Source organism: Dermacentor andersoni, chromosome 7 (assembly GCF_023375885.2).
Source record: "Dermacentor andersoni chromosome 7, qqDerAnde1_hic_scaffold, whole genome shotgun sequence".
Lineage (NCBI taxonomy): Eukaryota > Metazoa > Arthropoda > Arachnida > Ixodida > Ixodidae > Dermacentor > Dermacentor andersoni.
Window position 1 is genome coordinate 3,458,203 of NC_092820.1, and position 16,429 is coordinate 3,474,631.

Sequence of the window (16,429 nt, forward strand, 5' to 3'; positions counted from 1 at the left end):
GTATTTTCTCTGAAGATGCAGTGACCACTCATCTGACTCTACATATAGACTTTCGACAGGGCTTGTTCTAAAGGCGCCAGTGGCCAGATGGATACCCAGATGATGAACGGGGTCCAACATCTTAAGCGCGAACGGTGCGGCAGAGTGATAAACTACAGCACCATAATCTAACCGTGATCGGACTAGGCTCCTGTAAAGATTCAGTAGACACTTCCAGTCACTACCCCATGTTGTGTGGGATACGATTTCAAGTAAATTCATAGTTTTTAGACATCTTGCTTTAAGACACTTTATGTGTGAAATGAAAGTCAGCCTGGAGTCAAGAATAACACCTAGAAATTTGTGCTCTTCGTTGAAGGGAATTTGTTGTCCACCCAGTTCTACACAAGGATCAGGGACCAGGCCTCAATTTCTTGTAAACAGAACACAAGAGCTTTTTTGGGGGTTGATTTTAAATCCATTTCGGTCTGCCCACTTGGACACCTTGTTTAAGCCCTGCTGTACCTGTCTTTCGCACACTGTAAGGTTGCAAGATTTGTAACCTATTTGTATATCGTCCACATAAACGGAATAAAAAATGGCCGGTGGTAGAGAAGCACGAAGTGTGTTCATCTTAACGATAAAGAGTGTGCAACTGAGTATGCCTCCCTGGGGTACACCAGTTTCTTGTATAAAAGGTCGCGATAATAAATTGTCGATTTTCACGCGGAAGATACGATTCGACAAATAGTTTTCAATTATTTTCAACATATTTCCACAGATGCCCATTCCCGACAAGTCTCGCAAGATCCCGTAACGCCATGTCATGTCATATGCCTTCTCTATATCGAGGAATATTGAGAGGAAATACTGCTTGTGTACAAATGCATCGCGGATATATCCTTCAATGCGCACAAGATGATCGGTTGTCAACCGCCCTTGTCTGAAGCCACACTGATAGGGATTGAGCATATTGTTGAGTTCAAGGAAATGTATGAGTCTTGCGATTAATCATTTTTTCAAAACGCTTACACAGATAATTTGCAAGAGCTATCGGACGATAACTTGCTGCCAAGGAAGGGTCTTTTCCCTGCTTCAGAACAGAAACCACAATCGCTTCTTTCCATGTGGATGGGAGGTATCCCGCAGCCCGAATAGTGTTGAAAAGTGTGAGTAGTGTAACTTGTGTGTCAGTATGCAAGTTTCTGACCATGTCATGCATGACTCTGTCAGGTCCTGGTGCAGTGCTTTGCATGTGTTCAAGGCAGCTCTCAACTCGGCAATACTGAAAGGCCGGTTATACGGTTCATTCTGTCTGCATTTTCGTATGATTGGCTTACATTCTTCTATTTGTTTATATTTGAGAAAGGATTCAGAATAATGGGTTGAGCTCGACATGCTCTCAAAGTGCTCCCCGAGTGAATCTGCCTGGTCTTGCAAGGTATTGCCCTCTGTGTTTACCAAAGGGACTGAATATGTTTGTCACCCTCTTACCATATTAACCCTGTTCCAGACTTTGGCCTCATCTGCATACGAGTTGATGCCCAATAAAAACTTCTGCCAACTCTCTCTTCTGGCCTGTCGGCGTGTTCTCCTGCCTTGGCACTATATTTTCTTAAAGGGGCACTAAAGGCTACTATGAAGTCAAGTTAAAGTGATAAAGCAATGCTCTAGAACGTCTAAGGCGTCAACATAATCGCGAACAGAGCTTCAGTAACCGAGAAATTGAGGTAAATGCACGACACGATTTGAGACCCCCCAGTGACATTCCGGTACTAGCCCGATGACGAAAGCACTCCTCATCATAATTTATGTCACTAGTACTCAACTACTCGTATTAAAAAGATCATTTCATTAGGTTATAAGACGAAAGAAAATGCTACTTGCCTACTTCTGTTCGATTCCAAGAAAAAAATTACATTTTGATGTTACCTTTCAGTAGTGTGGGTGGTCGAAAGGTTTCGTTTTTTCTCGACACTGCGCTGCGCGCGCTTTAGAATTTCAGTTGTTTCGTTGTCGCGTCCTGCTGCGCTGGTTCTGCTGGCTCGCGAAACTTGCATTTGGAACAAGCAGCGAGAATTCCATGTCCATGTGATGTCGTGCGATGCGCGAACGGTCCGCCGAGCTTGGCCAAGAGCAGTTGCAGCGGCGAATCCAACGTTACTTATCACTAAGTGCCAATGAGTGAACCTGTCCATTCGAAGTGGTTAAGTGCCGTACCTCTGCCACATCGTGTTGGCAAAGAGCCGAAAAATCGCATGGTGTGCTCGCTTCCCTTTCGTCCAGAGGATTACAAGTTCAACACCCACTTACTGAAGTCGTGTGGAGTGCCTTTCAAAGCAATGCTTTCCTGTAGCGCTGTTCCGTCGGTCTTGCCTGCATTCTCCGAAGCGCAAGAACAACTGCAGGTCGAAGACGGGGCGGTGAGTGCGGCATTTGGTTTTCCCGAAGGAAAAGCTACAAATGTGCGAATATGTACAGCCATGGCATACAGATGCTGTCGTAGTAGTACGCAACGACGCCGGCAGCACGAGCCCTCAGCAGCAGGTCACGTTCATCAGTGCTTAAATCACTGAAGTTGAGCCCAGCATCGCGAGCCAATGTGTCGTTGTCAGGGTCGTCCATTGCAATGAGCGTCAAAGTTGGCGTCATAAAATAAAGAACCAGCTTATCGTCGCACACTTTCCCTTCTGCTAGCCACCATAGTTCCGCTTTTGCGCTGCTGTTGGCTCTGTCTTGGCTCTGTTTCTGACCGCGCATTTGCGTTTTGCGCAAAAAAGGCGTAGCGCCGTTGCGGGCGCCGTTTTACTCACAAACGGCACAACGTCACTATGAGACCATGACATCACCACTCCTCGATTGGAGGGCGGGCAATTTGAACTGCGCTAGAGGTATGCGGATGCTTCAGAATGCATTTTCTCTTAAAATAAATCTCTTCTTCGCCAGAAACAAGCGTTTCGAGGTTTCTGGGATGGTATTTCAACAGTCCACATTGACTTATTCTTAACCTTTAGTGTCCCTTTAAAGTTAATAAGATTCTCCGCAGTGGGAGAGGCGCGTAGCAACCGCCACGCTTTGTTCTGTTTTCTACAAGCGATCCTACATTTGTCGTTCCACCACGGGACACGCCGTTTGCATGCCAAGCCATTTACTTCTGATATGCATTTAGATGCGGCATCTATTATGAAGGCTGTAAAATACTCCACAGCAGCATCAATTCCTAACGAGGACATGTCATCCCATGAAATACTAGTGAGAGCTCGGAATTTCTCCCAGTCGGCTGTATCAATCTTCCACATAGGAGCCTGTGGTGGATATTCGTTTTCTTTAGGTGTTCTTAGCAGCATGGGGAAGTGGTTGCTTCCATAAGGATTGTTGGTAACTTCCCATTTGAGTTCAGGCAGTATAGATGGGGAAACTAGGCTAAGATCAACTGAAGAAAAAGTTCTGTTTGCAAGACAGTAATATGTGGGTTCCTTATTCAGCAGACACGCACCAGACGAAAAAAGCAACTGTTCAACGAGACGACCTCGCGCATCGATACGAAAGTCTCCCCACAGGCTGCAGTGTGCATTGAAATTGCCAAGAACAACATAAGGTTCTGGCAACTGATCTATAAAGGATTGAAATTCACGTTTGTTTAATTGGTAATGCGGGGTTATGTAAAGTGAGCAAATGGTGATGAGTTTGTTTAGAAGAACAACTCGAACCGCCACTGCTTCAAAGGGCATTTGTAGCTGCGAACGTTGACACGCTATGCTTTTATGAATAACAATCGCAACACCGCCTGATGATGCGACAGCATCATCGCGATCTCTGCAAAACGTAACATAGTGTAGGAGGAAGTTTGTTCGTTTCGATTTTAAGTGTTTTTTGTGAACACAGCACTTTTGGATTGTGTTTGTGGATGAGTTCTTGCACATCATGAAGGTTTCTAAGAAGACCTCAGACGTTCCATTGAATAATTTGTGTATCTATATTGGAAGTAAATAGGTGCTGTGGGTACAGAAACAGAAGTAGTAATTACAGAGATTTCAGAGATTAGATTACAGAGCTCTTTCGAGGTCCTGTAACCGGGGTTTTGCCGTTTCTGGAGTGTTCGAGGGAGCCTCGCCACTCCTTAGGCGCTTGGTGCGTCGTGAGGATAGGTGTAGTGTGTCCATTGCCTCTTGTGAGGGGCCGGACACGCGCTCTGGCGAGCAAGAAGTTTTCCGAGAGAGTCCTGCCTCGGAAGGCAAGACCCCTGCGCCCACCAGCCCGGAGGTCGATGGGGCTCCCTGAGGGATTTGGCTGCGCCGGCTGTTGCCAGCACTGGAAGGGGCCGGGAAGGTTGGGGCAGCCTTGGCTGCGCCCACCTTCTGGGTCGATGGTCCCTTCTGCTGGGTTGGCGGAGCAGCGCTAGCTGCAACCGCCGCGGGGGCAGATGGCGTAACCGCCAACTCGCTGCTTATGGGTTGGACAGCCGCCGGAGGCCGTTGTGATGCTGCCCCCTGACGCGCCACATCAGCAAAGCTGCTCTTAGGCAGGTATGACACCCGCCTAAGTGCCTCCTTGAAAGCTGTTTTCTTCGACTTTGATTGTCACAATTTCTTTTTCTCTTTTCCAAGACGGGCAGGACCGCGAGTATGTGGCATGCTGGTTATCACAGTTGACACAATGTGGAGTGTTCTGGCATGTTTCAGAGGAATGTTCATTGTTACTGCACTTGGCACATGTCAGCCGGCCTCGACAGTTCTGTGAACTGTGGCCGAACCTTTGGCACTTAAAGCATCCAAGAGAATTATGCACGTATGGCCTAACACGAAGTTTGATAGAACCGGCCTCGATGGACTAGGGAGGGACACTTGAGCCGAAGGTGAGTATCAGGTGCTTTGTTTTGATCTCTTTTTACCTTGCCAAGATAGACCCGGTCCCTGAAGCTACTAGTGCTCCTTAATCTGGTGAAGCGGACTCCGCCTAGGCGGGCCCTGAACCAAGTTCCGCTATTTGATACGTCGATACGTCATAAACGGTCAAAATGGAATATTACGATTTAATTTTACCCTCTCGCGTTCAGCTTCCACACCAGCCTCTTAGTTCAATTTTACATATCAATGCTCGCTCCGCTAATAATAAAGAAGACCAGATAACAGAACTGCTCCACGAATTTAGTTTTCATTTTAGTATTATTATGCTAACCGAAACATGGTTCAATAGCGATAGTAACGCACTACGGTTAAATGGATACAGCAATTATTTCATTAACTGGCCGAACAGGCGCGGTGGCGGTGTTGCCCCATATATTGAAACACAGCGCCATTGCGTTCCTGTTCCGGAGTTCTGCATTTCAACAAGTGATTGTGAGATGTTAACCTTGAAATGCAACTTGGAAATAATAACGGTAGTATACCGGCCTCCGAATGGCATTATTTCAAGTTTCATAGACTTCTTTGAAACATTTTTAGACTACGTTAGCGCAAATAATTTTCGCCTCATCTGCGGAGGAGATTTCAATATAGATGTCACAGGGGATAGCACCTTAACCCAACGTTTTCTTAGTACCGTTCAGTCGACTGGTTTCATGAATTTAATCAACACACCTACACGTGTTACGCAGACTACTTTATCCTGTATTGATCTCCTCATTACCAATATTGAAATTATCGTCAACCAAGCTGGTACCATTATCTCAGATATTAGCAATCACTGTCCTGTGTATATGTTCTATCACACAGATCCGAAAAATTGCAAGCGTCCTGAAACGCCAATTTATGCTCAATATATATCAAATAGCGCTCTGGAAAAATTCAAGTACTACATTAGTATTCACGATTGGTCCCACTTATACAAGATAAAAGACGCAGATATTGCGTACACAAAGTTCGTTTCCGAATTCATAACAATATACTCTTCACATTTTCCTTTCAAAAAAATTAAACTAAAAAAAATCAGAAAACCGTGGGTCACACCCGCACATATTAAAATGATAAAGAACAAGAATAAGCTTTACCACGCTTTTCTACGTACTCGGTCGCCAGAAATTTTGATTAGATTCAAAAGCGCACGAAACAAACTAAACAGTGAGCTTAGACACGCCAAGCGAACATATTATCAGCAAATATTTTCTGAACTTGCAAGGAAACAGCCCAATGTAGTTTGGAAATTGATAAATGACGTTATGGGCCGCGCCAGAAAGAACGCGTCAGTAGGAAGAATAAACCATAAAGGAAGTGAGCTATCGGGGAAAGCACTTGCTGACCATTTCAATAGTCATTTCACGAACATTGGAATACCAGTAAATTAGATACCGAATTCAGGAACGCCGATGAACACATGCGCCGACAGTGTTTTCCTTGAGCCAACCGACGAATTAGAGGTTTACAGGACATTCATGAACTTAAACAATAGCAAGGCCTTAGACATAGATAACCTTCAAATAAAACCAGTTAAGTATGTCATAGAATTCATAGCTCCTGTGATTGCTCATATTTTTAACCTGATTCTAGAAACTGGCATCTATCCTGTTGAAATGAAGAAAAGTAGGGCGACCGTCTTATTCAAGGGCGGTGACAGAAACAACACAAGCAATTATAGGCCAGTCTCTGTCATTCCTATCTTTTCGAAAGGATTAGAAAAAGTGATATTCACTCGTTTGTCTAAATTTTTCCATTGTAAGAATATTACTATATGTGACGCCCAATTCGGCTTCCGGAAAGGGCGATCAACCAAAACCGCCCTGCTAACCATTAAAGAAATCGTGCAAAATATTCAAGACAACCTTTTCACTCTCGGCCTGTTTATCGATTTTAGTAAGGCGTTTGTCTCAAACATAATATTTTAATTTACAAGCTTTCACTTAGTGGAATCCGCGGAACACCTCTGGCTCTAATAAAGTCTTAGAAAACAGGAAGCAGGCAGTATATATAGACAATCAACAATCCTTTTTTTTACCACTGCAAAACGGTGTACCACAAGGCAGCGTGTTAGGGCCTTTGCTTTTTAATATATATATTAATGATATTGTGAGCATTGATTCAACCGTAAAATTTATCATATATGCGGACAACAGCAGCATATTAATTTCGGGTCCTAATGCAGACGATCTAATTATCAAATGTAATCAAATACTTGACAAATTACACCTCTGGTCCAATTTGAATTGCATTAGAATAAATCCAAAGAAGACGAAAGTAGTAATATCCAGAGCTAAATATAAGACAGTCAAAACATGCCATGCTGTCAAATGCCAAGACCAAGAAGTTCAAGTAGTGAATGAAGACAAAATTCTCGGGGTTACGTTTTCTTCAAACTTAAGTTGGGATAAACACATACAAGATGTTTGTAGTAAACTAGCCGCAGTGACGGGAATCTTATCTCGTTGCCGACATCTTCCAACACAGGCTAAAATCCAAATTTATCATGCACTGTTTGCTTCATATATTAACTACTGTGGTCTTGTATGGGCTACAACGACAAAAAGAAACGTTGCAAAGATAGGTGCACTTCAAAAGAGGATCATGCGACATATTGCAAACCTTGATCACCAGTCTCCCACGCGAAGTGCTTTTATAAGCTACAATATAATTAGGGTGGAATATGTGTATCCGTATCGCTTGCTCCACTTCTTTTACTTTTCCACTGTAGCTTTCCAAGATTTTCTAATGAATCTAGCATCTCTAAGAAAAAGACATACTACACTATCCACACGTAACGATGACGTTTGGCTTCAGCCGAAATTTCGAAATAATTATAAAGTTCAGTCATTACAGCATAATCTGCCATTTATTCTAAATGAGCAAAAATGTGTGATCAGTTACGGCGTAAAAGGACTGAGAATGTATTTTGTATCCAAAGAATGAATGGCTATGTATGTTTGCCTTTTGTTTTGCAAGTATTGTTTCACATGAACATGTATGTATTCTATTTTCTTTATATTCTGGTGTTTTAAACTCCTTTTGTTTGTATTGTCATATGTTCACAACTATAGATAAAGTTATTGCACACATTTTGAAATCATATGCTGTAGATTTATTAATTAATTACCCTTATGCTACTGTATAATTCATTGTTCTTCGCACTTTCTTGATGTCATGGACACTACCTGTTGCTGTACATCAATACTGCCTTGTAGAGCGGGTCATGGGCCTAGTCAAGCTGTCGAGACGGCTTTTAGCTCTTGACCCTTTCCAGGACCTATTATTTCTGGAAAACTAAAAATTGAATTGAATTGAATCTCGCCTCATCTTAATTCGTTTAATATTTATGACATTCTGTTCACTGAAGCCCTCCAAGAGTTCAGCTTCAGTAAGCTCTAGCAAGTCATCATCCGAGACAACGCTGCGGGTGGTGTTCATAGTACGGTGCGGGGTTACTGTTACTTGGGTCTCCCCAAATGACACAAGTTTCGGCAGTTTCTCATACTGCTTCTGATCTTGGAGCTCCAAAAGGAGATCACTGCTTGCCATTCTCAACACCTTATATCCTGTAGGAACGACATGGCCACAATTAGTACATGACCGGGGTTGTTGGAGAAGTATGGGAGAGGCCTTTGCCCTGCAGTGGGCGTAACCAGGCTGATGATGATATCCTGTATTAAAAACTTCAATCAAAGAAGGACAAGGAATGGTGAAATGGTCCGCACTAGTTTGTCTGGTTTTTCTGAGTAAATTACGTGGAATCGAGGGAAGTTGTGGACTTGTCGTCCGAAAAACTGAAAAACATCTTCGGTGCGCCCTCGTTACTGAGGGCGATCAGGTAGTTTAGGAAAGGCATTTTCCATAAGTATAGTTGGGTTTTCAGCCGCGATGCCAACCACCCACCATGGAGCCCAACAGGGGGACGTGGCAGAAGTTTCTGCAAGAGAAACCCTGCCAACACCAGCCGTACATCGCTGCTATAACCAAATACAGCATAACCAAGGCTGGCTAGCCACACACGGTTAACCCTTGCAAGTCATGCATTTACACTAATACAAGTGGCTTTGCCCAAAAAAAACCCATGCTATATTTTGGAAACCTGTTGGAAGAAATTCAACTTGGTCCAATTAGTTGTTATTGACTTCACAGGTTTCACTAGGGTTTGAGAATTTCTATGGGCAGCCGATGTCTGCTGTGTTCGCATGCCTGGGCCCTACCTGGAACACTGCATACTGCGAGCATGAACAAGCATCAGTCATTGGACATAGACGACCTTATCACACGTATGAACTAACTATAAAAAGAAAGGTGCAGCCCCAACTCACAAACGGAACTTCATTTGTTTTATGCCAAGACACACTGACCAGGTAACGTTAAAGTTTTAGCCTCATTGCAGAATAACCATATTAAGTTTCCGAAAGCAAGGCAGATGTTACTGCCTATATATTGTGATATGCTACATGTGATATACAACACGAGTTGCAGTGCACAGCTGCCTATGAAGGTCGAAAACAGTCTGGTATTGTACGTGGAGCAACACCGCGAAGGAGTGCTTGCACCATTCGAAGGCCCTCTATGCAGAAACACCTTTTTTTTAAAACTTCTGGCTCGTTCGAAAGGCTCATTGTCTTTAAAAAAATTCTGATGGGCAGGCCAGATGTCGGCACGCACAGCGCAACTATTTCCCCAGTTTCGTTGTTGAAATCCTCACGACTAATCAAAATAAAGTAATTGGCAGCAAGAACCCTTTCGGGTTCAACGAAACCTTTTGATTCGACACCATGAACAAGAAACGCGTGAGCGCAGCACCAAGCGAAAGAGCAGGCATGAATGTCGATGTCATATTGTTACGTGTAACTGTAGCCCAATGCTATATACAATTTATTTAGAGGAAGCTAACGGAAGGCCAAAATGGCGACGCTATATCAAGCGGGTCCACGTCATCTTCCTCCTCTTCAGTGCAGCCACACTGTGGTGGTGGTGGCTGTTTCGTAGCATCACCCCCGGCAGTAGAAGCACCGTCCCGGTGCTTAATCTACACATCCGCGGTGAAAGGTGTATGGTATGGCTTTAGTCTCGCCACGTGAACGATGTCACTTGCAGCCGACGATGACGCTGAGAGGTCAGTGGAGACGATTTCATACGTGACATTGCTCACTTGTCGCACCACACGGTATGGGCCAGTGTAGCGCGACAGCAGCTTTTCGGAAAGGCCCACACGTCGAATGGGTGACCAGAGAAGCACCAGAGAACCCGGAGTAAAGTGCACGTCGCGATGGTGGCAATCATAGAGGCGTCTCTGATGCTCCTGTGAGGCCTCGAGACGGGTGCGGGCGAGCTGGCGCGTGGTCGGCGTGTGCGATCGCGTCGCGGGCGTATTCAGTGGCTGAACGTGTGGCCGAGGGCAACAAAGTGTCTAACGGTAACGCGGGTTCTCGGCCACGTAGGAGATAGAAGGGTGAATAGCTGGCGATATCGTGGTGCAATGAATTATACGCGAACGTCGGAGAAGTCCAGCAGCTGCGGCAGTGGTGAGCGACATGTCCAATGCGTCAGCAGTTAAAACAGATCGGCTTGTCCACGGTTCGCTATTCAGAGGGGTTGCACTGTCCATAAGAGTAAGAAGAGCGTGGTGGGAACATGCGTGGAGAGAGAGGTTCCGAGCGTACGGAACGAATGGACTGCAGGCCGACGTTCGACAACTCTTGACGGACGACGGCCTGGATCAAGGAGATTGTCACCGGAGAATGATCGGGTGACGGGAACAAAGGGGCCGCCGGTTGTGCCGCTTCAACCTCACGACGAATGATGCGAGTCAAGTTGTCACATCGCGACGGCTGGTGGAAGAGGTCGTCACAGGATGACGTAGCAGCTGTGTTGGGAAGTCGGCATGATGTGCTGGGATACCCGGCGGCTTTTAGCATGCTCGAGACGGCGGCACTCCTTGAGGATCGTATCGATGCAGGTGACGTTCGTAAATACCAATAAATTGAAGGCGTCGTCAGCAATGCCTTTGAGGACGTGATTAACCTTCTCGTCCTCAGACATGGTAGGGTCAGCCTTGGCACAAAGGGCCCAGACGTCGAGAATGTACGACACGTAGTACTCGGTCGACGTCTGTACACGTGTGGCAAGGGCTTTTTTGGCATTGACTTGGCGACCGAATGGATTGCCAAAAAGGTCACGGAGCTTCTCTTTGAAAAGATCCCAGCTCGAGATGTCCTCTTCGTGAGTCTGGAACCATGCAAGTGGAGCTCCGTCGAGGTAGAAAAGAACGTTCGCAAGCATAATAGTCGGATCCCACCTGTGACTGGTGCTGACATGTTCGTATAAGCGGAGCCAGTCGTCAACATCAGGACTGCCGACTCCGTTGAAAACACCAGGATCCCGAGGGGGGGTAACGGCAACGTAGGTCGGGGCTACAGGCGGAGACTGTTGTGTAGATGAAGTGCCGCCAGCAGGAGCCGAAGTTGTACTGTCGCCGTTGCGACCGCTGCGAAGCTCCATGACGGGTACGGGGAACGTCCACCTCCACCAAATTAATGTTACATGTAACTGTAGCCCAATGCTATATACAATTTATTTAGAGGAAGCTAACGGAAGGCCAAAATGGTGACGCTATATCAAGCGGGTCCACGTCGTCTTCCTCCTCTTCAGTGCATCCACACCGTGGTGGCTGTTTCATAGCAATATCTTTGTTTATTTAGACAGTGTTGCTAGAACAAGTAATGGATTCCGGAGTTGCCAATAATCAGACACACAGAGTAAGGCAAGTACTAAGTGATGAAAATTGAAGTATTCAAAAGGAGAGATTAATGTGATAGTGACAGGATGTAAAGGCTTATCACCCTCGCAGAAGACTAGTGTGAAAAACACAATACACATGCACTGATGACGTCACATGCGCTGCACGAGTGGTTTTGTGCTATTAGTCTGGCAGTGGGCTAAGCCACCAACTTGGTGAAGCTTCAAGATCAGCTTATCACCCATCTGTGAACCGCATGGTTGAAAGGCTCAAATGCCAGCGAAAGGCTGGCCTCACTGCTTATTTCAAACTGAATTCTGGGGTTTTAGGCAACAAAACCATGATCTGATTATGAGGAAGGCCGTAGTGGGGGGGGCTCCAGGTTAATTTCTGACCACCAGGGAATCTTCAACGTGCCCCCAATGAATGGAACACCGGCGTTTCTGCATTTCGCCCCCTGCGAAATGCAGTCGTTGCAGTCGTCGCAACCTCGTGCTTAGCTGCGCAACGCCAAAGCTGCTAAGCCATCACGGCAGGTTCTCTGCTGATCTTGACCATAATATTGGGCCGATTTGCTTACGGTGCTACTTGGCTAGCAAAACAGCAGAATGACTGCACAGTACAGGCGTGATGGTGCTTAAAGGTGTACAGAACAGCTTGATCTACTCTCCCCTATGAGGCTGTGCCTGCCTGTAAGCACAGAAGCTCAAACGCACCACATGTCACGTGTTCTCTTGGGCCCAAGGTCACCAGCATTAATTAGAGATAATGAAGGTGTCTACTACATTGGTATTTTGAAACTTCCTTTTAAAGCGATGCTTTCTTTGACTCTTCTTTTGACTTTCCCACTGCTGTGACTGCTGCTGTCGCACACAGTGCGTTGGAGGGTGGATCAGAGCGTGTATATATATGACAGGCGCAAGTAAGAGAGGAAAGGTGACCGGAGAAACTCGTTTTCACCCCACCGGTGTCAAATGTGCACACTGCCCTCTGGAGCTCCCTGGCCGTCGCCACATTAGCCGCTTGACAGCTGTAATTATCCGTGACTCCCCTCAGAAGCATCGCAGAAACTTCAGTGCTTCCCTTTTTACTGACGTGCGAGGCCAGAGGGGACACAGATAAAACTGTAGAGAGGAGAAGAGAATGAAGAGAGGGAGGAGACAAGACAGTTTCCATATAAGAGAGGGGGGAAGGTGACGTGAGAAGGCAAGGAAACACCACTACTATAAAAAAAGTTATGGGGTTTTACGTGCCAAAACCCCTTTCTGATTATGAGGCACGCCGTAGTGGAGGACTCCGGAAATTTCGACCACCTGGGATTCTTTAACGTGCACCTAAATCTAAGCACACAGGTGTTTTCGCATTTCGCCCCCATCGAAATGTGGCCGCCGTGGCCGGGTCCACTAATATACGACAGCAGTTGGGGGGAAACAGGATAAGCATAAGTTCAAGGTATGGTACAGTGCGTTGCTATTTCTGAAAAATAAACGCCACGCAAATATGTCAAGCGGGCAACTTACGCAGGCCATGCAGAAGCAGAGGCGCATTAATTAAAGCGCACCGCAGGGTCCAGGAGACACTACAGAAGCGGTCGACCATCAAATCAACACTTCTGTGCCCACCGCATTAGCTTTGCGGCTATGGCATTGCTAGAGGTCGTGGATTTGATCCCAATGGATGGTTTGCAAAATAGTGAGTGCCATCTGGCGCACAACAGGCAAAGCTGCAGCGCTCTGCGTGCGAGAGCATGCGGTTAGAAAGTGAGTTTCATTTCTCAGCTTCTGTCTGGTCTCTGCTACGGCAACCGAGTGTGTTGACTGCAGCAAAAATAACTAAAGACGCTGTCACTCCGTTCCAGTTTTCGTACATGTCATCGACCTCCAATTTCTCGAGGCGTACCATTAAAACTGATCGCGTGGGGCAGTATCTGCTTTCTAAAACTGCCACTATTCGCCAGGCTCATCGAGGCTCGGAACTGAAGGAAGATTATAGTAAAAATATTTTATATTCGGAGGCTGCTGATGCCAGCACGGGACTGATGTGAGCGACGTGCACTCCTTCGACAAAAAGTGGAAAGCATGTCGTCGAAACACACTGTAGATTTGTCGCCGAATGTGCACACTTGGTTTCGCAGACTGGCCGTGCGCAGTGACCACCGTGCAAGGTGGCTTGCCTTATTTGCTCTTTGCTGCCGACAGGGTATAGAGACAACCAACTATGTGTTCATTTAACCGCGACATAATTGTCCAGATGCTAAAATGCTCGCAAAAATAAATGTTTTATGACTCGTGACGTTTTCACTGCAAGCGCCGTCGGCTGCGCTGCTTCGACAATAGGGAGTGATGCCTAACGGCTTCAGCGAGCGTCGAGCGTGATGCTGCGCTTAGGAGAGCTTACAGTACTAATATGGCCCATCTGCAACAAAGCAAAGTTTCATGGAGCTGTTTGTCTTATTATGACAGTCCTTTCTCGCATACGGTAAATACGGGAAAGTCTCAAACAGCACGCCGTTCTCTCGACTGTATGCAATAACTACCACCGATGAAGACGTACGGTAGGCCTTGCTCTCTGGCCGTGGGTGTCGCCGGTTACGAAGAAGCTCCTGCTAGCAATTGAAAGCACAGTTTTTTGCAGACTCTTTAACACATGCTCGAATATTAAGAGGCTAAATGAAAAATACATTTGAATATCTGTACACCATCTGCAGAAAAGAGCAAACCGGGCGAATTCTGTTGCACGGTGGTCGCTGTGTGCTGCTCGTCAGCGACACTAACACTAAATGCCCTCGATGGTGTGTTTCCAACACTTCAGTGGCATACTGCCGGGTGCTGATTGTCATATGAGGCCCTCTTTCGACATCACTTTATAATATTTAAAGTAATTACATGTCAGCGACAACTGAGTAGTGCAACAGCACTTTCGCAAGCTCTGTCCGTCCTTGTCCATCTTGAGGTTTCTACATTTCCGGCAAAATGTGGCTGCGTTTAAGAGCGTCTCGAAGCTTGAGCCCGAAATAACCTCGCGGAGCTGGCATAAGACAATTCAGTAGCCGCAAGCAGTGCGATGAGAACCGGCTCTGCGAGGAGTGAACAAGTTGTGTGCTAACACGGCATCTTCAGTCATCCATGCTGCATTCCTCACCAGATAGCTCGTCTCGGACAGAAACCGAAATAAACTCGTGTTCCGTTTGCTAGTGAAGCAATTTGTACACAATACGCAACACAACTAGCCAGCCTTGTCATGAAAATACCATCACAAACGGGTGTCACAAGGCGTGCTAGGGCTGCGTTGGCTGTTCGTCTTCTTGTATTTAACCACGCAGAGGACGCACGTGACAGCCGTGTTCGCGCATGCGCAACAGTATTTTTGCAAACTGTCCCATTTCGACGGGGGCAAAATAGAAAACACACCTGCATTTAGATTTTGGGTCACGTTAAAGAACATCATGGTGTCCAAATTATTCCGGAGTCCGCCACTACGGCGTGCCTCACAATCAGAGTGTGGTTTTGGCACATACAGCCCCATAATGACTTTCAAGTTTAATACTACTGCCACAATGCGATGTATGTATGACAACGGTCAAGCCTCTCAGAGGTTATAAAATATGGCGCACAACAACGCCTCAAGCAAACATCTCTCCTTGTGTGTTCTCTGTAGTACGCAGACGAACAGCACTGGTGCACGCAAGGTAACTTTTAACATCAACTCACCTCTCGTGTTAGCCTAAACGTTGAAGAAATTAAGGTTTAGCCGTCAACAGCACCGCTAATTATCGTCAGTCAAAGCATCCAGCACGCAAAGCTTCGCTTACATCGATTCCCACAGTGCGTGGGATCTCCATATTTTTTTTCCAGAATTTTTCTTTCGAAAAGCGCCTCAGAAACCAACTCTGTGGAGTTTGCGAACTCACCGCGTACAGCAAGACGCGGTTCTCCTTGTCCTCCTTCGGGTAGAGCATGTTGTTGCTGCGAGAAGAGCGAACAAAAATGACAGGCTGTCAGAGTTATAAACGGCGTGACGGTGCTCACCACTCCTGACAGAACTTGATGCCCACAAAGCCCGGCCCCTCGTCGGTCGGGCCGTCGAAGTTGATGCCCATTCTCGTGCAGCGATGGAACAGCACCAGCTGCCGTCAGTATCAATGGACTGCAGGCTAAACTACGTAAAATCGCACACAAATGTTTTCGCACACCCAGCAGGCTTGCACGTTAACCTCCGGTAGAGCGTAATTAGAGTGTACTAGAACAACATTAGAGAAGGGAAACTGTACCTTCCGCAGTGGTTCGAAAATAAGCAGCGGCAGCGCATGGAACTTACCTAGGTGGACGCCAGATGACGCTGCTAAAACAAAAAGCGGTGTACATGGTGAGGATGGAGAGGGCGCTAGAAGGAAGTAATATCGGGTTTAATCTCTCATACAAACAGGCAGGTACAGTAATAGAGCAGCAACTCCCAGGTTTATTTTATGCGGACGACATTGTGTTGCTGGCAAACAAGCAAAGTGATTTGCAACGTCTGGCTAATATCTGTGGACAGGAAGGCAACAATTTAGGTTTGAAATTTAGTGTTAGAAAATCAGGTGTTATTGTATTCAATGAAAACAGTGAACAGACAGTGGAGATACAGGGCCAAGAAATACCTCGGGTAACAGAATATAAATACCTTGGTATATGGATAAACGAAGGCAACGGATATATGGAAACACAGGAAAAAACCATAACAGTCAAGGGGAAGAGAAATGCAGCCATAATGAAGCACAGAGCGCTATGGGGATACAATAGGTACGAGGTCCTCCGAGGTATGTGGAAAG

The 16,429-nt window shown here is 46.1% G+C and overlaps 1 protein-coding gene across 2 annotated transcripts in view; it reads right to left on the bottom strand.

Annotated features, from left to right (window-relative positions):
- Polr2I (RNA polymerase II subunit RpII15) overlaps positions 1-15,877 on the bottom strand; it is a 74,816-nt gene extending 58,939 nt beyond the window's left edge. The window contains exons 1-2 of one of the 2 annotated variants that reach the window (XM_055073244.2): positions 15,648-15,877; positions 15,530-15,584 (exon numbers count right to left, since the gene is read on the bottom strand). In XM_055073244.2, the coding sequence (XP_054929219.2) occupies positions 15,530-15,584; positions 15,648-15,718 (126 nt within the window). In that variant the 5' untranslated portion in view covers positions 15,719-15,877. The remainder of the gene's footprint in view (positions 1-15,529; positions 15,585-15,647) is intronic. The other variant, XM_050182512.3, reaches the window with a different exon arrangement.
- Positions 15,878-16,429: the final 552 nt, after the last annotated feature.